The following is a 26,737-nucleotide window of genomic DNA, read 5'->3' as shown; positions in this document are numbered from 1 at the left end:
TGTATAGCCTATAGTTTGGTATGAGCCAGCCCACTCTTTCTGCACCTCAGCACCTTCAAATCTGCAAAATGTAGCTGCATGCCTGCTTACCGAATCTAAAAATCGCACCATATCACCAATGATTACGTAACAGCAGGTTACCAGTAGGATAAACTGGAGTGGAGTACAAAAAAACTCTCTTTTTGGTTTTAAAGTCATTAATAGGCTTGCTACAAGGTATATTGAACTATCTTCATGTCCTCACAGAACACTAAGGTCTTTTGACGAACCCTTGCTCTCCATCTCCAACAATAGTTTGAAGCGTACAAGTGAATGTATGTGTTTTTTTGCAGGGCCCAAGTTGTGGAATGGTCTGCCTCTCTTTTCTGTGTTAGATCAGCCTCAACAATTGGATGCCTTATATCCAGGCAGGCTATAGTGCTATTTACTTTCAGTGAGGTGTGTTTTATTTTGTTTTATGGGTATATTTATATGTTTTTTTATTCATGTTTCTCTGTAGAGGAGACCTTAGCTAGGAATTACTACTGCATCTGTCAATACTATTACTAACTAGAGGATAAGAATGCCAACATTATCGTAATAGTACATAAGTTCTAGTCAAGTGTGATAGAAGGAGAAAGTGGTAGAAGGAGGAGGGAAGAGAGGGAAGTGGATGTTAACTGTGTGGTAGGAGAGCAGGTATCCTTGGAAGACTTGGGTCTTTGAGAGTTTTTTAAAGACCGAGGGGGACGCCCGTGCTCTGGTGGCACTTGGCAGGTCGTTCCACCATAGGGGGACCACAGATGGAAAATAGTCTGGATTGCCGTGGGTGTGGAGGTGGCAGTGCCAGACGACTTTCCTTGGAAGATTGCAGTGGCTGAGGGGTAACATAAGCCTTGAGGTAAATGGGTAAGACCCAGCAGAGTTTTTCTGCTCTTATATGTTTTATGTTATTGCTTTATTATTATCATCATCATTACTATTCTTATTATTCCCCTTTGTAAAGCAGTTGATCAATCATAGATTGTTTTAAATTGTACTATAGAACTGACTGTATGGCTATGAATGAACTAATATGTTCATGTCAGTCTCTGGCAAGCTTATCCCATTTGCATTTAAAATGCATTGGCACTATGTCACTGACAAAGTTGTAAGGCTAATGGAGTGCAGTCAAATGTGGCATGCTAAGGCACATTGTAATACGATAAGGAGCTACCAGCATTTATCTATTGGAAACTTCCCACAATTTTATCAAATGCAGAAAACAAAAAATAGTCATCATCCACAGAGGGCTGAGGCCTACTTTGACATGATATAAGTTCTTATTGATGAGCTACAGCTGAAAGAGCTGACTGTGAAATGTTTGTATTTAAAGAGCATGAAGGAGGCAAACAGAGACAGTGTTTCCACTCAGGTGTACACTGATCCCTGGAGATGAGCAGCACATTTCTGGTGGCCCCTCTTTATTGCGCCCCGTTGAGATGCTCTCTACACTGCAGCATCAGCTTCTGGGTGAGCCACAGGGAAGCTCAGCAGGCAGCTGATAAGGCCCCTGCAGCTTCTCACGGGCTGGGCATACTGCAAGGCCTGTGTGGATAATCACAGCTCCGTCAACACCTTCTTATATTTTAGTACAGAGTGTGAGAAATAAATATGGTCCATATATAGCAAACATGTAAGGTGCCTTTAGCTACTGTAGGCCTGCTCTGTAGCTAGATGTTTTTTTATATATATATATATTAATTGGAAAGATCACTTGAAATAAAATAGATATGTAGGTAACGTCATCAATGTTATATTATCATCATTATTATTATTATTGGGTCTTATTTATCCTGTTTTATCATCCATAAACACCAACCTCCTACAAACAAGTAGAAGTGAAAACTATTGGACAGACTACATAGTTGAAAGGTCAGTGGGTGGAGTTTAAAACAGCCGATGTTAAAACAAAGATTGTTAAGGCGGAGCAAGATACTTCGTCGTAGTTCATGTCTATGGGCACGAAATGGGGATCGAATCCTGTCTGCATAAAGAGGCGTGTCGATGACGTATTGACGAGCGTACGTTGCAACCGGCCAACAGCAGCTGCATAAATAACCGGCGCACACCTGATATAAGGTTGATTTTCTCCAGACTGGAATGCTCAAAAATGCTAAAAATGTACCTGAAATGTTCAGAAGGGTTTGAGGATCATGAAAACGTGCCCGAAATTCACATTCCTAGCTCTATAGAACCAAGACCTTAGCATATGTGGTGAAATTCTGAGCTATGCCCATAGACTTCAATGGAGCAGTCGCTGCCTCTGCTCTGCATAAAGGGGGATTTTGACCCCCCCTCGTGCGATCCGGGTTCCCGGAAGTGGCTCCTGATGAAACATCTTGCTCCGCCTTAACAATCTTTGGTTAAAATCTTCGGCTCTGCCATAGAATTTATAAGGCTCTGCCTTTACCGAAGATTGTAGATAGGCGGAGCTGTCTATGCCTCTATGGATAAACCGGAGGCAGCTCCTTTACTGTTTATGAGATAGCGGTGGGTAGTGTTAGCAGCCAGCAACTATTGTTAGCTTTCCTTGTCCATAATCTAGCCTACTGCCACTGGTGATCTTCGTGGAATGCTGGCAGGAAGACTTTTCCAAAGGTAGAAGGTAGATCAATGAATACTTAATAAGGTGTGTAACGTTAAAGATCACTTGTTAGAATTACAGTATAAAGTAAATCGTTGTAGAGGCTAACAAGCTAGTCTGTATTTTAACGTCAACTTGTAGGACAGCTAAAAGTGACGTTAGGCTGTTTATAACGTAGCAGTCGGAATGTCGTGAAGACTTGTGTGGAAAAATAAATCCTATTTTATTTAGAAGCTAACTTTATATTTAAAATGTGTTCGGTGTTATGTTTGGCATATGCAAAGAATCGGAACCTTGCTTGGTTGCTTGCATTGCCAGTTCAACGTTGGTCCTCATTCACGTTACACGCAATCATTGTTTTACCGTTAACGTTATATCGAAAGATTTAATCATGACTTTTCGAGGCAAGGCTGATCTTGTGATTATTTGCAGATGTCCTGGTTTCCTCATGTGCGTCAAGATCTTATTCAACAGCCATCGACGGTGACACCTCCTTTTGAGCCAGCAGAACATAATAGGATTTATTCGTCGCCATCGTCTTCAGCAGATTTTCCAAAGGCTCCACTTGACTTTAAACCACCCTCCTTGGTAGATTTGGCGTGTACCCCCCTTGGATCTGGGTCGGGGAGGGTATCCCCTCCTCTGTCGTATGTAACTCTTCAGGAGCAGCGCTGTGTATTGAGCTGGTTTCTGGGATGGGGACCAACTCAAAGACAGCAATTTCTGGAGGACCTCATAGCCAAAGCTGTGCCTGGAAAGGTGTGCAGCCTACTGGAGCAGCTTACTACAATGCAGGTAAGCCTACTAACCATACTGAGGCTGGTCCATCACATGGCTATGTTGATGAATTTATATTACAGACAATCCTTACAGCTGTAACTGTGCAGTGTCAAAAGCTTCTTTTCCCTTACACTTAGGCCTAAGTCACATTGTGCCTATCCGTTTCACAGGTAAAGGACCGGGTCCCTAACATCTTTGAGTGCCAGCTCCGGTTATGGACGCAATGGTTTGAGTCTTGGACTGAGGAGGAGAGAAACGCCTTCATCAATTGCCTAGAGGAGAGAGACCCCATCTTTGTCGCCCACTTCTATAGAGGGGTGGCAGGCACAGCTGGGAGGAACTGAACCATTATTTTTAAACCATTATCAGTCAGACTTTAGCTTTCTGTTGACAGTGGACAATCACAAACCACAATCTTCTGCATTAACTCTTGCAGCATTGTTATTTCTTATGTAGACTACTTCAACAAAACAATCAGAGCTATTGAGAAGGTGTTTAACGTCATGGACCATAAGATAAAGTGTGAAACTTTCAGGTCAGGGTGCTATGCTTTTTATATCGTAGTCCTGAACAACGGATTAGGAATTATAGCATTGTTATACCCACTGATTTTCAATTCTGTTTAACTATGTGGGAAGAATTTATAATAAAGACAGCCAAAGGCAAAAATGATGCAAAAGAAATGCTTTAATTTGTCATTATGTGCTTAATGAGCATACTTCCTACACTACCAGGGATGCAATACATTTGGGATGCAATTGGTAGAGATGCTGAGTATTCAGTGGAAGCAGAAGGTCATTTTTAAGACTTCAGCCAATCAACAGAGGCGACTGCATTGAACACCATTGGAGGTGAACCCTCCTCAGTGTCCTCACATGTGCTCATAAAGGGAAAGAGTTTTGACTTCACTTCTATGTTACTGAATGTGTGCAAGAGAGCTTTAGTCCCTGCGTCATAAAAGGCAATTTCTTTCTTTTTGAAATCTATCAGCACTCCAATCTTTCTTGGCTTGGCTTGCCCCACCTCTCTCAGCTTAGTTTTCTTTCTTTGAGCTGTACTGAGAATATCAGTTCTTGTCAACATCAGGGTCCAGTACTGATTCTTGGGGTCAAACGTTATGGCTCCTTCTCTTGGAGCAGTTTCACCAGCTACCCCTAAGATGTAACAAGGTTTTCCAGCCACACCAACCTCCCAGTACTGCCTGCCTTTATCAAACCCAGTGCTAGCCAGAGCCCCTATAACATGATTGTAGCGTGCTGGGCCTTCTGGCACATTGAGTGCTGTCTGTAGGAGTTTCATTTGAGTGTTACTGTGCGACAGCTGCAGTTTTGGGTGAGCTGTGTCAGGGTCTATGGCTGGCTGAGCTGTGGGAAGAAAAATAAGTGTTCAGAACAGACTAAGACTATACATTCCCAAATCCATTTTTGTCTATTTCTTTTTTTTTTATAAATTATTTTCCTGATCTGCATTTCAATATTATCCTTGACATTACTGGAATTTGAGGTGTGAATTTGTTGAGATTGTAGCCAGACTGTGGCAAGATCCACTGTTCATAGTAAATAATTCAGCTGTGTTCAGCTGCAGTCTTTACACTTACAAATGTGGACTGCGTTTTCTGCTGCAATCTGTTTCACAAAATCTGTGTGGGGAAAGACACGTTGACACAATTACATTTTCTCCATAGATACCTTCTTTGAACAACAACATGGAGGGAAAATAAGTTGCTGAAAAGTGAAGCATTGGCAGAGGGCTTGTCTGTTAGGCTACACTCAAATGACTGCTGTAAAGTTAGTCAGCTGAATGTTTTTTTGCCTTTGTCATTACAGAATTGTGTTCTGTGTAGAAGTGTAGTGTATATCACTAGGTACTACATGAGGAATTATGTAGATTCCAGATGTTCAACATTGCATTGCTAGTGTATTTTAGAGTCATGTGATAACATGCAATACCGGCTGACCCTATGGACTGATGGAAGATTTATGGTAACTGAGGTATGAAAAAGTTGTAGGATAATGATGGCAGTGCAGAACCCTTTGAATCTAATATTACATTACATTATCTGGTATAAAACTGGTCTTTCTATGACCTCCTTAGACTCCGTGCTTCAAAGCAAAGCAGAGCCAAAAGCAAAGGTGAGCCTCATGGTCCAGGCGTGTTTGACCAATCCGTATAGCGATCGACTGGCAAAAGACGTGCAGGCAGCATACAGACGCCAGCACGAGACATGGTGCAGTCAGGTGAGGGTTAGAAACCGTGTTTGGTGGTTGTTGAATATCAATTTTTGCCTCTGGCAAAAAACGTAATTCTGCTTCCTGCCAACAACCAACCCACCTAACAACAAAACTCACCATCAACTTTTTTCTGTAGCTCTTTGGTTACCTCTTCTTTTTTCTTTAATGATTGCTGAAGTTGTTTTTTCTCCGCCTCCAAAGCTACAAAGGAGTTGGAGGGGAGAATGAGCATTTTGACACTTTGAGACATTTTTATATCAGCTTTACGAACAAACATTAGTAATTAGTATAGTGTTGAGTTCCTTGGGTTTATTTTAAGAGTGAAATGTGGCTCAGGTGCTCAGGGTGCTGTGGCCCAAGGGCAGAAGGGAAGAAGTAGCTGACCTGTACAGGAATGACAAAAGACTTCCAGAAGCTTATTGGCCAACTAGGTAGAGTAAGTCATAGGGTTGTAATTTCATTGATGGGCAACACAGTTGCCAATACGCAAAGTCCACTGTGCATTCACTAAAGCTAATTTTGCGAAAATTATTTAGCTAATTTGATAACATGAGTGATATCCTAAGCACAAACATGGGTGGGTCAGACCTAGGGTGCGTCTGTATATACTTGTATACTGTATAAATGGCTTGCTTTAAAGCAATACCCTTTTCCGTGAAACTTTGAAAATGATTTCATGTTTGGCAGACCTCTAGCACAAGAACCTCTGTCACCTCTGGGGTCACTCTGTTTGCAGTAGGTAATGTGTACTCTACTGTACTCCACTGTACAGTTACAGTGCTCTATATGAACATTAATATACTAACTATGGTTGAATCATTGTGTTTGGAAGATAAAGAATGAGATGATTGTTTACTGCTATTGTGTCAATTAGCAAATATAGGTATCCCCACCTATTCTGACCGCATGGTTATTATTGCATGAATCCCGGTTGTGGTGCTTGTTGCTTTATGGAATTGGGACCCTGAATCTTCTTTTGTTTTGAGAAAAACTATCTATAAAGCATTGAGTTCATGAAACAACACAGGGAAAGTAATATGGAGTGAGACGTGAAGTAAGAGGTGTGTGAGGGTCTGGGTCACATCAGAGCACAGACTCTCACCATTGGCTTTCTCCTGTTGTGCTTTGAGTGCAGCCTCCTTTTCTTTAAGTAGACCTAAAACCTTTCCCTTTGCACTCTCCAGCGTGGCAATGTCTTCATCTTTTCTGTTCAACTGCTTCTTCATGTCTGACAAAAAGCACACCGTTCACAGTGAGAATGAGGGATACCTCCAGTTCAATGGATCTCTTATCAGGGAAGAGGAAGACTAACCTTCGTGCTGTACTCTGAGCTGGGCACAGTCTTTAGCCTCTTCTTTAGCACTTCCCCTAAGCTCTACACACACACACACACACACACACACAAAGGAAACAGTTGTAAGAACTATGGAGCAAGACATTCATTACAATGACATTCCAAGACTTTGAGAGTAACAGAGTAAATAATGACACGAATTGAACAGAATTGATATATTAACCACTGGCACATTCATGCAGCTAATTATCCTAAGCAACAGCAAAGACTAAAATATTAACACTGATCAAAGTTACATTTGAAATGGAATTGAAGTGTGATTTATTGAGCTTCAAATTTGTTTTTAGTGTTTTAAAGAGCTAGCCTATTGTAATGGTGGGCCTTACCGTCATTTTCAGCCTTTAGTTTTGCATTCTCTTTGTCTTTCTCTTGAAGTTGTTTCTTAAGATCTGAGAGGACAATTAATATTACATTGCAGCCCTTCAAGCTAGTCATCATGTATGGCAATCATCAAAAGAAAAGCCAATGGCAGCCACCAGGTCTCACCAGCTATTTCATCCGCTGTCTTCTCTTGGAGGTCTTTGTCATCATTTAAGAGTGTATTCATTTTATTTTCCATTTCAATGGCCTTTACAGCTGACGGATCAAACACAAAGAGTGCAGAACTCAGGTAAAATACAAACATGGAGTATTTTATATGGGCATAAGAAAGCACAGGGACTTAAACAGTAGTACTAGGTTTACTGCATCAGCTTACTTAGTGTGCCATATTTTTTGTCTAAAGTCTCCAGTTTCCCGCTGCTGGCTTTGATCTCGTCCTCCTTTTGTATAAGGCGTCTCATCAAGTCTGTGAATGAGAACGTTTGGAACATGAAGTTATTTAACCACGTTAACCAGGTTTGCCTTCAAAACCTGATACTGACCTACAGTTGTGGTTGATTATTGAAAGTATGCTTAATTTCTTCCTTAAAAGTGATGAAATCAAGGCAATTTTCTCATGTGTAGCTGCTTGCCTTTGGAATGTAATAGAGTAGAGCAAAGGAGGTTTAAAAAGTTTGTTGATTTCATGGTACCCCTATAGAAGATCATTTATTGGATGTGGCTGCAAGAAGAACATTTACCCCAGACTGAACAGAGGGATAGTGCAAATCGGAAGACAAAGAAACAAACAAAAGCAAACTTCCAAGCTGAACTCCAAGGTCAAGGTACATTAGTAATCACTCCATCAGTCACTTTTTGGACAACAGTTAGCTCCTTGGAGGACTCCACTGATTAAAACATTAAAAAAAGCCAGACTGGAATTGGCTTAAATGCATATTGTCAAGTCCCAATCCTTCTAGGAGAAATGTCCTTTCAACTGATGAGATGAAACTGGAGATATTTGACAAGTCACATCAGCTCTATGTTCACAAACAAAAAAATAAATGTGTCCTGGAAAAGAGCAACATTTTGAAAAATGGTTTCAAAATGTTTTGGTCATGTTTTGGTTATATTGTGGTGCTGCTTTGCTGCAACAAGTCCCCTGCCTTGAATGTGTGCAGGGCACATTGAAATCTCAAGACTAGAAGGCATCCTGGAGCGAAACATGCAATGCAGTCCAGTGTCAAGCTCAGTCTCAGATGGCCGTTCAATCAGGATAATCAAACAAAACCCACAACTAAACGCACCCAAGGATGGTTAAGGAAAAAAACAGTTGGCTATTCTGAAATGGCCTTCTACGAGTCCAGACCTAAATTGAACATCGAACATGACTGTAAAGAGAACATGAAACTTGGTGGACATGTAGCCCCACTACACTTTTACGGAAATTCAGTGTCCTGTGTGGACAGTTGCAGTCATGGTCATGCAGCCCAAAAACTGTGTGTCTGTAGCCGCTCTGACCTCCTCTGGGAGGAGTTCTCCGGTGGTCTTTAGCACAGCTACACCAGCTGTGGGTCTGCCCTGCATCTCTGAGTTCCGTGGCCATCTTCTGTTTCTCCACAGCCTCTTGCACGTCCACTCTGACACAGGTGGACATTCTGTGCCGGTCGGACTCGGCGCTGGTGTCGTGGGTTGGGTCGGTCGCGGGCGAGTACACGGCTACAGCAGAGGACGGCCAGGGCCGCAGGCTGAACTGCACCTCCACAAACACCTCCTGTGAGGTCAGCGCCCTGCGCTGCGGTCAGCTCTACACGTTCAGTGTGGCAGCGACAAGGTCGCAGTGCCAGAGCCCGCCCAGCAACACAATGCAGAAATACTCAGGTGAGGCACAGGACGGATCAAGGCACCGGCACTGCTGGAAAGATGTTCTAAAATGTTCCATAGACTGACTGTTCTGAGCGAATAGTCAGGAAACATTGCATATAACCCCACCCCCCCACTCATAAATTGAGGGTTTTCCTTTATCATGGAAGGGGCAAACCATTTCACGACTGTACATAGCAGCTGACATGTATGCCATAAGTCTTAGCTATTGAAATGTATATGTCAATATGTAATCACCAGCAATCTTGTTTTCTGAGGACTGTTTCAGCTGTTTCAGTTTAGACTCCAAATCTGCGGCTTCTCTTTCCAAAGCATCTATTTCCACCTCTGAAGATAAAAGAATTAAACATTTTTTAAACCATTTTTTTTACAAATATGTTTTTTTTTTAAATAATCAAATAATCGAGAGAATCTGGTGCACATACTAAATTTTCCTGTTTTACAGTCTTCAGCTTTCATTGCATTAATCTCTTGGCGCTTCTTCTGTAACGCAGTGTCCAACTCTGCGTGTAAGTGAAAAAAAAACCCCATCATGAACAAGGTACTTGGTGAAACTTTTTTTAAAAATTACAAATGATGTCTTGACAAATGACAAAATTAATGACAAATTGAAACGTTGCATTAATTTCCAATACTTGATATTGTACGTTGTTTTGCTGCAATTGCAATGTCGTGGGCTGTCACATTATGAAAAAAGTAAATAGAAAATAGTAATGGTAAAAATTATACCAACCAGTAATCTTTTTCGAAGTATCCTTTTTGACTTTGGATAACCTGTCCTTCAGTTGGGTGATTTCGTCCTGTTGTTGCATCACCTTGATCACTGAAACAGAGAAAGGTGGTGGATTGAGAATGTTCTACATATGCACTTGCATTATCTACCTCTGAGAAGTAATACTGGTGGTCCTTTAGCATATCTCTGGAGTATACGGTGTTGCCAATACAGAAGTGATTAGGTTTAAAGCCTGGAGAATACAGACTGGAACAAAGTTTCACTGTGCTGTGTCTTTGGATAGAAAGGACACAATAAAGCAAATACAAAACTTAAAACCCCTAATACGTAATTTAAAATCACTTCACATTATAACAATACATCATCATGCCTGTGTAAGATAATAATAATAATAATAATAATAATAATAAGCTTTATTTGTATAGCACCTTTCATACACAGAATGCAGCTCAAAGTGCTTTACATTTGGAACATTTAACACAATAAGAGAAGAAAATAATAATAATAGTAATAATAATAATAATACATTTTGAGGCTAACGCAACAAGTTGTTGCAGTAGGATGTATATAGGCTTTGCTAACAAATGCTTAGGCCCCGTTGATGTGGACTCTAAGCGGTTAGCCTTAGTATGTTCTTTGCATTTGTTGTGATATGAATTTATATACAGATGTTTAAGGAACACAATGACTGGAAAACTGGTAGCCTTAACCTTGTAAGGGTATCTATTGAGTAGGGTGGTGGTAGTGTAGTGTAGAGCTGGGTTAGCATTGCAGTAGCCTGAAAAGTTGCCGGTTCAATTCCCGGTTTCCACTGTTGTGCACTTGAGCAAGGCACTGAACCCCAAGTTGCTCGGGACTTTGGCCCTTGTAATATAATTGACTATGTAAATCGCATTGAACAAAAAAACAGTGTACGTGAAATGAATACATGTAAATGTATATATTGCAAACACTGGCCAATGCAACTCACTTGCTTGGATTTTTTCTGATTCTTTTCCTTGCAGCTCAACAATCTTTTCATCCAGCTCGGCCTCTAGCTCTGTTAAGATAACCAGAGTTTATTAAAAGGGCAGTTCTGTCTTAATGTCAGGAAGTTTTTCACATACATACATACAGTGCATTTCACATATTTACATACACACAGTTACTATAGACAGCTATTACAATTGGGATCAAGCCTATTTCACCAGTTTTCTTACCAGCTATGCGGTTTCTATACTCCTCGTTGTCCTCAGGCTTCAATGCAGCTTTTTCTCTAATTACAGCTATTAGCTCTTTAACTGAAGAGAAGTAAACATTATAAAGGTTGCGTGAAATATCAAGATGCCCATACTATGAAGATTCAGGCAAAGATTTGCATATGTTTTTTCTGTCAGAAAAAGACTAAGAGACAATGTTGGAGACTAAGCATACAAAATATTTGGTAAACATTGTGTTGGGATCTATTGGAATCTGGATCCGGAATCTTTGAACAATTTTGAAAAATGAAGTTCATTATTGTACAATATCGGGTTGGAATTGTTGAAGAATCATATGTCTAGCCTGACGTGGTGGCAGCAGAAGAAATCTTACTGAGATCAGAGCTTGAAAATGGGCTATGTGCAGTTTATCTGTCCTGGCTATTTGTTCTGGCAGTCAGTGAGCGATGTAAAGCAGGAGATTCAGGTGATGACCAACAAGACAGGTTGCCATTTCAAGTGCAAAAGACATACTTTACATTAGTTATAATCAGTTGCCAATGCATCATGCTGCTATCGATTGTGGAAAGGCCGGGAGTTTCAAAAGTCGAACTCACTTTGTGTGGCTGCTGGACTCTTCAGTCCAAGTTCCTCTTCTACTTTTTTTAGTTCTTCCTTTGTCTTCTCCAATTCCATCATCAGTTCTGTTTGAGGCACATAGATAAATAGTTCCATGTACATACTTCTACATTAAGTGGTCCAAATGTTTTCAGCTCTTCAATGACATATTTTGAGAAAGAGCTTTCTGGAACCTTCACCTGTCTTATCTCCAGTGTGGTGCTCTATGGCTTTCCTTAGTCTCTCAGCGTCAGCGCTCAGTCTGTTGATCTGAAGAACTAAAACAAAGAATAATCAAACAATATGCTACATTTAAAATATTATGTATATTATTTAAAAAACAACTGGAATACCAAACTATCGCTTCATTGCCTTACTTAATCTTGGAATGCCTTCGATTTGTTTAATGTTTTTGTCTGCCTTTGTCTTCAGCTCTGTGCAGAAGAAGTTTGCAAAGTTGCATATCCAGTGTAAACAGTAATTTAAATGACTGTGGCAAAGACAATGTCTGTAGCAAATAAAACTATATCACCTGTGTATTGCTGCTTAACAGTGGCACAGCTGTTAATCACTTCCTGTTTACTTTTCTCTGAGGCTGAAAGGCAAAATATGTAGTGTTCAAAACAGACTTAATGTATACTGTAGGCCTAAAGTATATTTCAGACCAGCATACTGGGAACAATTTAATGGTCTTATCAGGGATTGTATTAGTGTATTTTGCAGTTTGTCATGCTGAGCATTGGGGATACATGAGAAGCATTTGTGCCTCATGATATTTAGAATGAAAACAGATGTTGGGACAGCCCTCAGCGCTTTATTTACAAAACAAAATGCTCACTCGACCATGTGGGGAAGTGATGTATTCATATATAATTCATTACTTCCATTAATATCACAGATAGATTGTGAATTTTAAAGGGACACAAATTCATGGTAGATGGGATATTGGTTTGTATCAGTGACTTATGGATTTAAATTGGATACACATTCACAACATTGTAAACAACTCTGGCCATCGTTGTAAGTACTGCCAAAGAAATACTTAAAGCGAAAATCTGAAAAATGCTGACACCAACTTGGTTTGAGTAGTTAAGATGGTGTTATCATTTCCTTACCTTCATTTTCTGCTTTGAGTTTGGCAATCTCTTCATCTTTTATACTGTTCTGTTTGTTAAGGTCTACGGAAATAAATATTTATTTTATAGATATTTTGCATTAGTAGGTTCTTTCTGATCCATCCATGCAATAAAAACAGTAGTATCGGCAAAGCAACATTATTACACTTTACTTCTTACCAGCTATCACTTCTGACGTCTTCTCTTTCAGGTCTTTGTCATTACTTATGAGTTGATCCATTTTATCCTGCATTGCAATCATCTTAGTAACTATGGAGTTACAAAAAAAAAAAAACTGGGCATGAGTATCTATGGATGTGGAGGAATCTGTGACTCTGTGTAGACATAGACATTCATGTACTGATTGACTATCTTGTTGGAGGTTGTACTCATCTTTTTCAGCAAAGGACATTTCTCTGGTCAACAAACTGACGGTATATGAGAAGACATTTTACAGGGGTGCTTATGTTTATGTGCAGTCACAAGAGACTGAATGGGGGTGCTTATGTTTATGTGCAGGGGTGCTTATGTTTATGTGCAGTCACAAGTAGACAGGAAGACAGGAGACAAGTAGACAGTCTTTAAGTAGACAGGAAACTACACGCAGCACAGTACTACACTAAAAATGGCAATTGCCATTGGTTTTGCGGTGCCAACATTACTGGCATTGGGTAATTGTTTGCCTTTAGAGTTTTGAGACTATGAGCCAACAAGTTCAGAGGCATGATTAAGCAACACAAACAAACAAACAAAAATAAATAAATAAATAAATAAATAATTTGCTTACTCAGTTTTCCACGTTCCTTATCCAAACTCTGCAGTTTATCACTACTGCTGTCCAGGTCTCCCTCCACCTTCTGAAGGCGTTTCATCAATTCTATAAGATATTTTTTAATTTAGAAAAAAATGTAGATGGGTTAAAATAGTACCGTAAATAGATAAATAAAAATGAATTCACTCCAACAAGGAATCAAAGTCAACCCATAACGATAGGGTATGTTAACATGTCAAGTCATTACGATTTCAAAATGTATAATGAGACGTACCAATTAGCGGGGCATAATATGACTTAGCCTACCTGCAATCTCTTTGTCTTTGGATTGTTGGAGTTTTGTCAATTTGGCCTCCAAAGCGCTAGCCTCTAACTCCAAAGCAGCAATTTCCTCCTCTAAAAAATAAAGAATAATTAATATGATTATTAATGTATAAAATATATTAATTGGCTTGTGAGAATAATAGCAATAGCATGCACAAAGAAAGTTCTCCCACTCACTCCGTTTGCCAGCTCCACCACAGTTGTCAATTATCATTTTATTAATCTCTTGTCGCTTCTTCGCCAGCTGATCCTTAATTACTGTAAATAATTCATTGTAGTTAAGTATAAATCAATATCATTTTGACATGCTGTAACATTACCAGACTTTTCCCGTCTCTTTCTCTCTTTGCCCTTTACCCTTCACCCTTCATGTGGCCACATCTATAGAATATTTTTTTCTTTTCTTTTATTATCTATTGATCGATGTATTCTTGTCTGCCATGTTGATATCGCGGAAGCCTTATGACAACTACCCCAAAAGTTTGACACCAACCTGCAATCTCTTTGGAAGCTTCCTTTTTGACTTTGGATAACCTGTCTTTCAGCATGGCGATTTCGTTCTGCTGTTTCATAACCGTGATCACTAAAAGCACAGAAAATAGGACAAACAAAATACATAAATACAGTGAATCATACAACTCGTACAAAAAGTAGCACTGTGGCCTTTCAAAGTGGCCTGTGGCCTGTTTCACACTCAATGTGTCGTGCCATGTGACGGCTGCAGAAAGTCTTGGTTTCCATATTGTTTCCTATGTTAACTGGTTAGTGCATTCACATGGTGAATGATACAAGCGTCTCACGCACAGAACTGATCCAGATGTTCCACAGCAGTCACACACTCGCACAACCAATGTCAAACAAGATAAAAAACAAGAAAAAACAAGATAAAAGCAATGCCAAATTGTAATATAAGAGTCACAAATCCTTAAGGTTTTAAAAAAGTTTCTACATATTATGGCCTCACATACTTGTTTGAATCTTTTCTGATTCTTTGCCTTGCAGGGCAGCAATCTTTTCATCCAATTCGTCCTCCAGTGCTGTTAAGAGGATCAGAGTTTATTAGCAGGGCTGTTCTGTCTGAGTGTCAGGAATGTATTACACAGACAAAAAACCCCACAAAGATATGTAATCATTTTTAACTGTTCATTTTGTTTTCTTACCAGTGATACGTTTTAAATACTCTTCATTGTTCTCTGCTGTGCTTGAAGATGTTGTGTGTATAACAGCAATGAGCTCTTTTACTAAACAAGAACGAATATTACAACGTTGTGACTCGTGAGGATAATTCATAAACATATTCATCAGGTATGAAGATAAGGTCATCAGATAAGCGATTATTGCATGCAGAGAGAAGTTCTGTGAAGATTATTGCTTTTTCCTGTTGTGCTAAAATGTAAATGCACATCATCACACTTCTCTGACATAATGTCCTATCATGAGACGTTTTTTTATATATCGGTACTTCCAAAATCCTAACAAAAGGAAAAAGGTACTGACCACAGTATGGTCACTAGAGATGATATGCAGCATATTTTTTTAATAAATGATGAGGACATTCTCTATCTATACACTCTAATGTAAAAGTAAGAAATACATTTTTTTAGAAGTTGCACACTGAAATGTATTGTCACAGAATACCCTTGGGAATAAAAAGTCTATGTAATATACTATAGTTACTAAAGCCTGGGAGGGTGAAAAAGCTCACTTTGTGTTGCAGCTGGGCTCTTTGCTCCAAGTTCTTCTTCCGCTTTCTTCAGTTCTATCATTTTCGCCTCCAGTTCCTTCCTGAGTTCTAGGTAATAAACACATATTGCAATGTCAACAACATTTGAATTATTTATTTATTTTTCATTTATCCTTTTTTTTTACCAGGTGAGTTTCACTGAGATCTTACATCTCCTTTTGGGACAGAGATTTCTGGGAACTTTACCTGTCTTATCTCCTGAGAGGTTCTTCATCTCCAACTGCAGTCTTGCAATTGTACTGCTCAGCATGTTGATCCTGAGAACTGAGGCAATGAGCATCAAAAAAGTAAAATATATGTTTTGTTTTAGATCTTAGGATACATCAACACTTCGTGTTAAATAGTACTGTATATGCACTTTATTTCATAATTAAAAGCACAGAAAATAGGACAAACAAAAAATACATAAATACAGTGAATCATACAACTCGTACAAAAAGTAGTATGTTCAAAATACAAAAGTTGTATTTTTCATACTTAATTTTGGGATGTCTTCCATTTTATTCATGTTTTCATCAAATTTTGTCTTCAGATCTGTGTGACAGAGGTTTATAATGTGAGAACCCATGTGAACGCTCAGCCTAACACCAAGGTGTACAAGAGAGAAAGGTTGGGACCTGTGTATTGTTTTTTGATAGTTGTACAGCTTCCCTCTATTTCCTTCTTGCTTTGCTCCAGGGCTGAGGATGAAAGGGGGAGAGGAAAGAGAAAAAATCATATTTTTTTATTCCTGAGATTGAAGGTGCAGTCAGCGATCGTACATGATTTCAAGCCCATAACATTTTTGTCACATTCACCAAACAACTCCTCACAATACGCTACCCATCCCATGAGTAGTAAAAAACTACTAGCTCCCCATCGAGCATCCCTATGAGTAGTAAAAAACCCGGTCTCTGTAGGTAGGTTCCAAAAAACTGGAAACAAACTAATTTGGGGCAGCCTGTCCCACAATGAACAAAAACAAAACACTATGTGGAGTTTCTCTGGGAATACTGAAGGTAGAGGTGAACATAAACACAATGCCATGCTCAATCTCTGACTGCACTTTTAAAGGAGTCATCCTTAATTTAAAAACTCAAGATGTATGTCCTAATTCACTCATTCATTACACAAGTACGTCTGATCTTCTAGAGATGTTTTCCGTGGAATATTGTACTGGTGATTTTTATTGGTAGCCTAATATTATTGTGGAGCCAGTGCACAGGTGACTCCTGGATTCCATGTGGCCTGTCTGCAGCATACCTGTAACTGTGTTTTGCAGTTGGTCATTTTCCTCCACTTTGACTTTCAACTTTTCTTTCAGGCCTGCATAATCAAGACATTACATTTTTATGCACAGAGCACACATTATTCGTGTTTAAACTTAGGGGCACTTCAAATAAAATCATGCCATGAAATGCTTACTCTTGATTATGACAGCTGATCTCTCTTCCAAGTCTTTGGACCCAGATATAACTGTGGTCATTTCAGTCTCCATAGCGACTAGCTTCAACTCTGAAATAGACGCATTTCTTTAAATACAGTCAAAAAATGTATTCTGCTAACAAAGATTGAATATCATTGTGTAAGAGAGACTGTCAGAGAGATTTTCATCTGGAAAAAAATATTTGACTGTCTTGAGGCATATTTCTTGTTTTAAATTCAATTTGTAATTTACTTACTTAGTTCTCCGTTTTCACTGTCCACACTTATCAGTTTCTGGCTGTTAATTTGCAGTTGCTTTTTCTTCTCCGTAAGGCGTTTCTCCAGCTCTGCCAAGTACACATTTTGTTTGCATAACCAAAAATGACAGAAACTGGACATACTTGACAAACAATTTCAATTTATGCAGAGCAGCATTGGTATTAGCACTGGATTCAGCACTGACTCACAGACTCCTTCATTGACTCAAACTCAAAAGCAAGGCACCTTTGATCTCGTTCTCTGCAGTCTGTTTTTCCTTGGCTAAATCCAACTCCAGTTTTTTGGCCTCCTTCTCCAATTCTGCAACCCTTTCCTCTGAAAATTCAAAACGTTGAAGACATTTTCTTCATCACCATAAGATTCTTACTAAGTAGGCCTACTATTAATTAATCAATCAATCTTTAGACTTGTATATAAAAAATATAAAATATCTTTCATCATAGATACAGCCTATATAATCTCATATAATTTTATAACTGTGCATATATAATCAAAGATATTTGGAATAATATTAGACATTTGATTTTTTTTAACATCTGCTTTTCTAAGGTTACAGTTTACTTACTCATGTTTCCACAGTTCATTGCTTTCACGTCTTTGATCTCTTTGTATTTCTGATCCAGTTGTGTCTGAATTTCTGAAACATTAAAGGACAAAGGCTGATTTCAAAGAGACCTGATCAAATTACTTATTAAATTAAATCTGAAAAAATCTTTTCCTAAAACAATATCCCTCAGTCTCTGGACTATTAGTAACAGGTTAAAAAACATTCAAATATGTGGTAGAACTGTGTGTTGAACTGTGATTCAACATTCATTTGCATCCTATATTGTAAGTTTACACACTGACACAAGTGGGTGAAGATCACACAGGACATTCTCTGTTTCATGCTGCGAACCATACAAGTCCCACCACTTTGGGGCACAAGTAGGCAATAGACTGGGAGTGAAGTCATGAGTGAACTGTTTCAATAGAAGCCCCTCAAATGACTCTAATGGAGCTCCAATGTTTGGTGAAATTCAGCAAATTGCTCCTCCATTATGTGTGTGTGCTAAAACTTAGCCTGGATGCCAGCCCGAATATACCCCGATCACATAATTTGAGGTCAGGAAATTTGGTCTAAACTCACTCTATTGAGAAGCCTTTATGGCCACATCAGAGCTGTTCGCACCAATCAAATCATCTGGGAGGGCTTTATATAATGTGCAACTGTGCCTAGTCATTCATGTCAATGCTATCATGTCTGTTATACAAGATATTGACAGCTAAATAACTTTAAATAAAAAACAAACAGAAAACAGAGATTGGGGCATTTGTTGAGTAGAATGTTTTTGGCTGTTGTATCTACAAGAATCACATATTTCGTTGCTCTGATTGGTTAGGTTTATCCAATTGTGTGTAGAGGCATTTTTTCCCCTGTATCAGTTGAAACGCCCCATAATCATGTCCCAATGGTTCAGTACTAGCCTAGAAATCTAGACGCGCCCCTAGCGGCAGCAAATTACATTTGCTGCCAGGGCTAGTTCAGTACGGTACCAGACTCAAATTCTGAATAGAACTGACTCTGACTATGTCAGGCTAGAAAAAACTATCCAGGATCTGTAAATGGGAAACAAACATAGTGGCTCGGATTGAGGCATAAACAACGCCGGCCAATCAACACAATTACTTCAGGAACATGGAAGGGCTTGCCAGAATCGCACATTCTGCTTGTAACTGTATAATACCCGGGCTACACTGGGACCACACATGAAGCGCTCCGGTTGTGAAGCGTAAAATAGTTCTAGAAGACTGGTCTAATTCTTTAGAACATACACGCCGCTATCACGTCCGGTGTGGCCAGTTCTATTGATTACAGTAGAAGCTAATTGTTGCAGCAGACGCTCTGCAAACGGAACACTTCAGTTATGTGACCCTGTAAGCTTCAAAATCCTTTTCCAGTGACCCACACCATGATACACCCACCCTTGATCCTTTTGGTGGACTCTTGCTTAGTTTTCGATATTCTCCTCTGCAAAGAGGTCACATCCTCTTCTAAGGACATTATCTTGATCACTGAAAGAGAATTAAACTTGGGCAGGTCAATACGTTATATGCTCCATCCATTACTGATTCAGTTGGCACAATGGAATTGAATATTATTACATGCGCACATAATACAAGCCTATGAATGATGAATAAAATGAGTGGGTTTAACTCCAGTGATGGTTTGGCTCAGACTGAGTTGTCTCTTCAGTCCACTTACATAGTTTTGTGTTTTCATCTTCTTTTCCCTTGAACCTATCAATCATTTCATTCAGCTCATTCTCTAGTTCTGTTAAGAAAGACAGAACATACAGTGGGTTTCACAAAGTCTGCTGTTACACCGTATTTTCCGGACTATAAGTCGCACCGGAGTATAAGTCGCACCAGTCAAAAAATGTGTCGTGAAGAGGAAAAAAACATATATATATATATATATATATATGTTGCAGGACCAGCCAAACTATGAAAAAAAGTGCGACTTATAGTCTGGAAAATACGGTAATGCTTATTTAAGGCATCATCAAATATGTTATAATTTATTGCTTGTATGATACTGTTTGTCTTGTCTTACCATCAATCTGTTGCAAATATCTCTCGTTGCTTTCCTCCATAGTTTTCCCTTTCTGGATTATGATACTTAAAATATTCTTGACTGGAAAATAACACAGGGAAGTGGTCCAGCACATGTTGCAAATGGCGTTCAAGGGTATCTTATTTTGAATAGGATGGAGGAAACATACTCTTTTTGGAGTCCATTCTATTTTTCACTCCCAGCTGTTGCTCCACTCTTTCCAGTTGTTCAGTTTTAGACTTCAGCTCTGTTTCCAGTTCTGAGAATATACGAGACAGACTTATATGAAGAGAGTGATGAAGGTGAAAAGTAGTCATATCCTCTAGTCTCATACCCACCCGTCTTATCGCCTGTCATCCCCTCAAGCTTCTTCTGCAGCTCCTCTATTTCCGAAATCAATATATTCATCCTGAAAACTGAAGGTATAAAACATAGCTCAAGTGATATATCTGGGGACCATCCATGTGCTAGGAATTATTGGTTTATTGAATGTAGTGTACATACACAATGCAAACGGATTGAAATAAAGTTGCTATTAAACCATGTTTATAATAAATTCAAGGATTCAAAATACAAAATGTGTGAAATATTAAAGGGGTATGTATTGGAGTTTAAAAGGAGCATTATGCATACTCAGTTGGGAAGTCTCATCAACTTTAGTTATTGTTTGGTCAAACTCCTTCTTCAGCTCTGTGAAAGAGAGACACATGCATCATATGAAAAGGTCTATCTCAGTCATCATACAAGGAAATGAACTAAGTAACAAAGTAAAGAAAAACTAGTTTGAAGCACATCCATTTCATATCCGTTTCTTATGCCAAATTTGTGCTTATATTGTCCAATCCACAATTGTTATTAGTTTAACCGTTCTATTATACTATAAAGATGAGCTGACAAATAATGTACGAAGACAGCATGTCATACAAAATAAATCAGATATGCCATCTTACCAACGAACGTGTCATTGACGAGACTGCACTGTTTGATTATCGTTTCCTCATTTATCTTCAGTTCTATATCAAGGAGTGAGAGAGTGAGGTGTTGGTTATACAGCCACGCTATGTATTGACACAGGACAGATGAATCTTTTAACAGTGCATCAGACCAACCTATGATGGTGTGGGTCAGTTTGGTGTTCTGTCCTGTGCACACACTGAGCTGTTTCTTTAGAGCTGGGGTAAGAATGGGAGTTGTTAGTGGAGTGTGAGCTCATTTCTGGTAACAGTAAAAGCTGACTGATACATGCAGCACATACCACGGTATATGTCAGAGTATATTCCTCACCTGCAATTTCATTATTCAGAACTTCATTTTCAGTAACCGCCTTATTTGCAATAGCTGTCATTTCAGTCTGCAGTTGAGTGATCTTCAGGACTGTAAACAAGATGAGAATGTTGAGTCTACACTGCATATTTGTGTGTGTATGGGTGTGTGTGATGCCTATTCAGTATCCCATAATCCCAAAGACTACTTAAGGCATTTTGTAGAAAAAATCTCCACTAACCACACACAACGTGCTGTGTAACAGAGAATAGCTTCATTGCCTTAGCAAAACATTAGCAAATGATGCATTCAAAGTTGTTTTATGCTGATGGTAGTAAGAAACAAACCATGCTCAGCATTCTCCTTGTCCACTGCCTTCAGTTTTGCAATGGCATCCTGTAGCTTTTGAGTGATCATCTTAAGTTTCTCCTCCAGCTCTGAAATAATCACAGTGTGACGCCAAACAGACAGGAATCTATCAGTCAGGCATCAGGCATCCTCTTTCAATCTGCTTTGCTTTTCAGTTTGTATTTTTTTCGTAAGTGGAGACTAACATTCTAGGTTCATATTTTGTGTTACCTGCAATTTTGGCAGCATAGGTCTTGTTGTAATTGGACAGGTCGGTCTGTGATTTTGAGAGTTCTTGCTCCAATTCTTCTATCCGTGCAGCTGAAGAGTAAGAGTCATCACCAAAATGATTTATTTAATCCAGACCACACAGTATTTAAGGACAACAGCTTTTAAGGAAATGTATTGAATTATAAACAACATACCCAGCTTATGACACTTGGATTTCTCTTTCTCAAGCTGATTTTCTTTTTCTTTCACTGTATTCTGTAGACCTGAAACATACAGGATGTACACATTAGATCCTTTTTTTGGTAACAGTAAACAGTCTTAGTAATGTGACACAGATTTTCTGACTTACACACACGCAGTATATATGAATAGAGTTGATTAAAACCTATATGAGTCCTGAATGACTACTAGAGAGCCTGATCTATGTGAGACATGTGTGAACTATGTTAAGATTGTGGAGATAAAACCAATGGTCTCTCTCTCTCTCTCTCTGTGTGTGTGTGTGTGTGTGTGTGTGTGTGTGTGTGTGTGTGTGTGTGTGTGTGTTACGATCATGTAGGCAATGGCTTTCAGGGTGATGAATGGATGCATTTTTGGTGCAATTATACCTTTGATTTTAGTAGCATACTCTTTCTTCAGAGTTGCAATCTCTTTGGTTAACATCGTCTCAGTTGCCTTCTGGATTAAGATTTGTGTGACTGAAGCAAATAGAAAAGGAACTGAATTGGTAATAGGTACCCCATTGCCCCACTCCCCCTGTCTTTTCACAAAGAAAGGAAACAAGCACATACATGACCCAGAAATGTAACACAGAATTGATCATATGCATTCCAGATTGTATAAACTCTCAGATACACAAGGAGTTTTGAGAGAATTAGAGAAATAACAAGTACGGTCCCGTTCACTCACCGAGATGGGTATTCTCATCAGTTTTGTCTTTCAGTTTATTCTTCAGACTGTCGACCAACACCTGCAACTCTGCGTGCGGGATCAATGACATTCATAAAATAAACATTTACCTAAATTCCAAGCTAGCATTCAGACGGACATAAAATCAGATCAACAACCAAGCCCATCTAACACTGGAAACAAAAACAATGCACAGCTGGCTGGCAGCAGTTGTAAAAACGTCATATGTTGCACCCAGGATCCGTAATGGCTCTCCTTCACAGTTACAGTACCACATGCGCGTACAACATTTGTTTTGGTTCTTTTCAGAGCATTTCACTGGGGTTACCAAGGAGGCACTTCCTTCACCGGTGTTTCATTTATCTTGGTCCATAACACCTCCAGAAGGCTCAACAGTAGTGGCTGGTATTCCAGACCTCCACAGTCATGATGGGTTCTCTATTTCTCTATTCTTTGGTCATTCCTTTTCATTACTGTGGCCATTTATGACATGTGTACGTAGAGCTTTGATTTGTGAATGTATATTTGTAATGGTAAAATATTTGTAACTGTAGGATGATTTGTAGCTGTAAAATAGATCTGTACCTGTAGAATACATTTCTAACTGTAGTTACAAATCATTTCTAGTTTCAAGTCGTGATACACACATACTGTAGAAAACTTTTGAGTCTGATTTGATTCCATATGTAAATTCCGAGACCAGTCGTCAGTCACTCAATGTGGAATTGTACCACTTGCCTAAACTCTTCACAGTTGTTGCCACAATAGATTATGGCATAAAACTGACAGTAAATTAGACCACAATAATGACCAAATGACCAAAAGGTATCAGTTCCATTTAAAGATATCTGTTATGTTCAAAGTCAGTGTCTGACCATGAAACATGCCTTGACATCCCTTCTAAATGACATGAACCTGGAGTAATTTGATTTAGATCCAGGGATGGATTAGTGGACGGGCCTATCGGGCCCAGGCCCAGGGGCCCAAGGGGTCTGGGGGCCCTGAAGCCCAAGCCATTGCATGAAATCATTGCCTCAATGTCAACACATCAGGATGTAGGCTATGAATCTGATTGAATTAAAGAATTGGCCAACCCCAAAATGCACCAGAATACAGGAAATCACATCAAACAAATGAAAAATGTTCTGGGGGAGGAATCCCAGCCCCCCCACACACATATGCGAAAATTAGTGGGGGGCCCTTAATACATCTGGGCCCAGGGGCCCGAAAGTTAATAGTCCGTCCATGTTTAGATCAGGGGAAATAAATAGGCCTTTAGGGCCACGGACACTGTGAGACCTAAGCCTAGTTCTGACACACCTAAATACACCTGTGTACTGCGTGCGACACGGGACCTGTTTTTATTGTAGCCCTTTAATATCATTATCAGCATTTATGTCTGTGGCAAGGTATGCTTCGACTCAAACTCTCTCCTTGCTTGGGTAGATGTGAAGCCTTCATGCTGATTTCCACATTTTCCCCTTGGAGATCAACTAATGGACATACAAACCAACAACAACCACACACACGCACACATAGTCTGTGTGTCTGTCTGTCTGTCTGTTTCACACTCCTATATCCTGAAGTTGTAAACAATCTTATATTGATAATTTCTGCTATCTTTGGGTGAGCGCTGTTCTGAAAAGAACCGAAAGAGCCTAGACACTCACCATTGATACGCTGTAAATGCTTGTCGATGGTTTCACCAGTTTCCTTGTGTAGTGTTGTGATGACTTCAACAATCTTTATGACTGAAAATGAAACAGCAGCAGCAGCACATTGCCATTCTCAGTTACTGACTACATGTGCAAATGTACCCAGGCTTACATATCATTGTGCACAATTCTAGGCATCCAAAATAACTCACTTTCTGCAGATCCAGGGGATTTCTCTCTCTTTAGTTTATCCATTTCTTTAAGCTTCTCTTTCAGCAACTTCTCTAACTCTGGAAGACAGCATTCCAGTTAAGCCAGGGATGAGTCACTGATGACTTACTAAAATTGAAAGCAACTTCCTACTGACGAGCATATACTTACCTGCAATGTTGTCAGGTTTTTGAGCAATACTCCTCCGAAGGTTTTCAATGTCGATAGTCAACTGATTGATCTGCAATACTGTAAAAATGTCCCAAGTATCACAGCTATGATACACTTTTTTTTAATCATTTTAGAAATTTGGACACATTTGACAATCTGTCTTTTACAACTTACTGAATTTACAGCTGCCGTCGACATTCTGCATCAATTTATCAGTTTTCTTCTGAAGTTCTTAAAAAATAATTGAACACATGTGATGAGACATCACAGTAGTAGCTGTAATTTGCAGTGATCATTATACTACTGATACACACTGCAAAAACAAATCTTGCTAAGATGGTAAATGCAGGCTCCCTCACCAACATATTGCTCCTGCAGTCTAGAGCACTTTTCATTCTCTTGCTGCAGAGCTGAGGGGAGTTGAAAAACATAACGTTTAAATTAATAATCTGAGTAAAACAAAATGTTTTAAGTTGATTATCTGAATCTGTTCTACTGTTTGTTTTTTTTCTTTGCAAGTAGTTTTTTGGAGATCTCTCAGTGAAAAGTCTTGCCTGTGTTCTTGTTTTCGCATTCAGAGTTTTCTTTGCTCAGGGTTTCTAGCCGTTCTTCCAGCTCTGGGTGGAATTAAAATGAAACATATAAAATGTTCAACTCATTTGCAAACACCACCTTACTTTTTCAATAAGGTACAATGTGTGTAAATTAGTTATCACTGAAATTACATGACAAATATCAAAACCTGTTATTTAATGTTTTTCCTGACCATGACCTAATTGGTTATGTTGATTATTGCTATTTAGGTCTACACAATGAGCTTACTGGAGATTTTGGTGGCCAACACCTGGTCTTTCTCATGGGTGGTAATCTCCGTCTGCTTGATTTTTTCAACCAGTTCAGTTACTTGGATAACTGAAGGCAATGAAGACGTGTACTGGTTAAGTTTCATGACAGCAAATCATAGGAAAAAAGCTGGATGCTGAGAGAGTTTAAGTTGAATTCAGATGAATGGTTGACTTTCTATTCTCACCAAGTTCTCCACTCTTCTTATCAGCCATTTTCAACTCATTAGTTTTGTCCTCCAGCTGTCTGTCTCTGATCTTCAACTGCCCCTCCAGGTCTTATGGAAGGATACAAAAAAGAAAATGCAGCTGTTAAATCACTGTTGACCACAAACAACTGTGCACATTTATACATTTTGCAGGTGCTTTTTATCCAAAGTAACCTGTGGTTCAGGTACAATACCCTTTTTCACGAGTATATATGTTTCCTGGAGGCTATAACCTCACGTTGCTTTTTCAGTTGAAAGGATTCCATACAGTCTAGCAGAGCTAAATTCTATAAAACAGCACTTGACATTTGAAATGGGCAGGCATGATAAGTCTGTTACCTTTAATGCGGGCACTAGTTGTTTTCTTCAGTTTTTCAATTGTTTCCTTCAGTCTGTCGATTTCACTCTGCAAAGCTTTTATTTCCTTTCCTGTGAAATGAATGAGTGGATCAGCGCAACATGCCACCAGATTGAAAACAACAGTGATAACAACATGTCTGTGTGTATGTGTCCTAGCAATTCTAACTCCGTCAAAAAGACTGTGGCCATAGTTAATTGCTTTTTGTTTGAATAGTCAGACTCACCAAGTTTGGCAAGGTCTCTGTCCTTGTCTGCCACTTCTAACTTCTTGGAGCTGAGCACCAGCTCTGACTTTTCCAGTCTGATGTTTAAAGCTGTGAAGATTCATGTTGTTAATGGAACAGTATCTTGTCCTCAAGTCAACAGTTGTATAGACCAATCAAACTCTTTCCATCAAGTCTTGCACTTCTATGAACTTTAATTACCCTGACAAAATTCTACTTCCAATGTCTAAACACCGAAGAGATACACACCTGCGAGTTCCACTTCATATTTCTGACTGATAATGATTTTCAGTCTTTTGATCCTGGTCTGGTCTGTCTGCGCTGCCAAGATTACCAGCACTGAAAGAATAGCAGAACATTGCAGAACAATGTGGACAGTTCATTTTACACAAATCTAT

The 26,737-nt window shown here is 39.2% G+C and overlaps 2 protein-coding genes across 4 annotated transcripts in view; one reads left to right on the top strand and one right to left on the bottom strand.

Moving 5' to 3' along the window:
* Positions 1–2,380: 2,380 nt before the first annotated feature.
* Positions 2,381–4,068, top strand: c1h14orf119 (chromosome 1 C14orf119 homolog). Of its 3 annotated transcripts, none has more exons than XM_048254963.1 (3): positions 2,381–2,626; positions 3,038–3,400; positions 3,556–4,068. In XM_048254963.1, the coding sequence occupies exons 2-3, from the start codon at positions 3,038–3,040 to the stop codon at positions 3,727–3,729; spliced, it is 537 nt and encodes a 178-aa protein (XP_048110920.1). In that variant the 5' UTR covers positions 2,381–2,626; the 3' UTR covers positions 3,730–4,068. The 3 variants fall into 3 exon arrangements, with proteins under 3 accessions (XP_048110920.1, XP_048110915.1, XP_048110906.1); XM_048254958.1 differs by having other exon boundaries at positions 2,382–2,619; XM_048254949.1 differs by having other exon boundaries at positions 2,386–2,650.
* LOC125301834 (GRIP and coiled-coil domain-containing protein 2-like) overlaps positions 4,055–26,737 on the bottom strand; it is a 34,264-nt gene continuing 11,581 nt past the window's right edge. The window contains exons 24-82 of the mRNA XM_048254626.1: positions 26,589–26,678; positions 26,340–26,429; positions 26,095–26,184; positions 25,735–25,824; positions 25,527–25,616; positions 25,259–25,321; positions 25,064–25,114; positions 24,879–24,935; positions 24,705–24,782; positions 24,536–24,613; positions 24,339–24,419; positions 22,669–22,737; positions 22,368–22,457; positions 21,954–22,022; positions 21,760–21,849; positions 21,528–21,617; positions 21,202–21,291; positions 21,027–21,089; positions 20,868–20,930; positions 20,551–20,607; positions 20,256–20,333; positions 20,087–20,176; positions 19,918–19,998; positions 19,567–19,635; positions 19,287–19,376; positions 17,887–17,958; positions 17,547–17,636; positions 17,300–17,389; positions 17,043–17,132; positions 16,881–16,943; positions 16,256–16,318; positions 16,116–16,172; positions 15,825–15,902; positions 15,600–15,686; positions 15,055–15,135; positions 14,863–14,931; positions 14,388–14,477; positions 14,072–14,152; positions 13,877–13,966; positions 13,586–13,675; positions 12,979–13,068; positions 12,799–12,861; positions 12,216–12,278; positions 12,061–12,117; positions 11,884–11,961; positions 11,683–11,769; positions 11,087–11,167; positions 10,858–10,926; positions 9,888–9,977; positions 9,580–9,657; positions 9,392–9,481; positions 7,668–7,757; positions 7,457–7,546; positions 7,297–7,359; positions 6,929–6,991; positions 6,719–6,844; positions 5,734–5,817; positions 4,983–5,024; positions 4,055–4,749 (exon numbers count right to left, since the gene is read on the bottom strand). Coding sequence (XP_048110583.1) covers positions 4,187–4,749; positions 4,983–5,024; positions 5,734–5,817; positions 6,719–6,844; positions 6,929–6,991; positions 7,297–7,359; positions 7,457–7,546; positions 7,668–7,757; positions 9,392–9,481; positions 9,580–9,657; positions 9,888–9,977; positions 10,858–10,926; positions 11,087–11,167; positions 11,683–11,769; positions 11,884–11,961; positions 12,061–12,117; positions 12,216–12,278; positions 12,799–12,861; positions 12,979–13,068; positions 13,586–13,675; positions 13,877–13,966; positions 14,072–14,152; positions 14,388–14,477; positions 14,863–14,931; positions 15,055–15,135; positions 15,600–15,686; positions 15,825–15,902; positions 16,116–16,172; positions 16,256–16,318; positions 16,881–16,943; positions 17,043–17,132; positions 17,300–17,389; positions 17,547–17,636; positions 17,887–17,958; positions 19,287–19,376; positions 19,567–19,635; positions 19,918–19,998; positions 20,087–20,176; positions 20,256–20,333; positions 20,551–20,607; positions 20,868–20,930; positions 21,027–21,089; positions 21,202–21,291; positions 21,528–21,617; positions 21,760–21,849; positions 21,954–22,022; positions 22,368–22,457; positions 22,669–22,737; positions 24,339–24,419; positions 24,536–24,613; positions 24,705–24,782; positions 24,879–24,935; positions 25,064–25,114; positions 25,259–25,321; positions 25,527–25,616; positions 25,735–25,824; positions 26,095–26,184; positions 26,340–26,429; positions 26,589–26,678 — 5,105 coding nt within the window. The 3' untranslated portion in view covers positions 4,055–4,186. The remainder of the gene's footprint in view (positions 4,750–4,982; positions 5,025–5,733; positions 5,818–6,718; positions 6,845–6,928; positions 6,992–7,296; positions 7,360–7,456; positions 7,547–7,667; positions 7,758–9,391; positions 9,482–9,579; positions 9,658–9,887; positions 9,978–10,857; positions 10,927–11,086; positions 11,168–11,682; positions 11,770–11,883; positions 11,962–12,060; positions 12,118–12,215; positions 12,279–12,798; positions 12,862–12,978; positions 13,069–13,585; positions 13,676–13,876; positions 13,967–14,071; positions 14,153–14,387; positions 14,478–14,862; positions 14,932–15,054; positions 15,136–15,599; positions 15,687–15,824; positions 15,903–16,115; positions 16,173–16,255; positions 16,319–16,880; positions 16,944–17,042; positions 17,133–17,299; positions 17,390–17,546; positions 17,637–17,886; positions 17,959–19,286; positions 19,377–19,566; positions 19,636–19,917; positions 19,999–20,086; positions 20,177–20,255; positions 20,334–20,550; positions 20,608–20,867; positions 20,931–21,026; positions 21,090–21,201; positions 21,292–21,527; positions 21,618–21,759; positions 21,850–21,953; positions 22,023–22,367; positions 22,458–22,668; positions 22,738–24,338; positions 24,420–24,535; positions 24,614–24,704; positions 24,783–24,878; positions 24,936–25,063; positions 25,115–25,258; positions 25,322–25,526; positions 25,617–25,734; positions 25,825–26,094; positions 26,185–26,339; positions 26,430–26,588; positions 26,679–26,737) is intronic.

Source organism: Alosa alosa, chromosome 1, assembly GCF_017589495.1.
Source record: "Alosa alosa isolate M-15738 ecotype Scorff River chromosome 1, AALO_Geno_1.1, whole genome shotgun sequence".
Lineage (NCBI taxonomy): Eukaryota > Metazoa > Chordata > Actinopteri > Clupeiformes > Clupeidae > Alosa > Alosa alosa.
The sequence above is the reverse complement of the archived record's forward strand: the minus strand, read 5'-3'. Positions and strand labels throughout refer to the sequence as shown.

Coding starts and splice junctions, on each gene's coding strand:
- c1h14orf119 (XM_048254963.1), top strand. CDS start 3,038: ATGTCCTGGTTTCCTCATGTGCGTCAAGATCTTATTCAACAGCCATCG. Junction 3,401..3,555: donor AGCAGCTTACTACAATGCAG/GTAAGCCTACTA, acceptor TCCGTTTCACAG/GTAAAGGACCGGGTCCCTAA.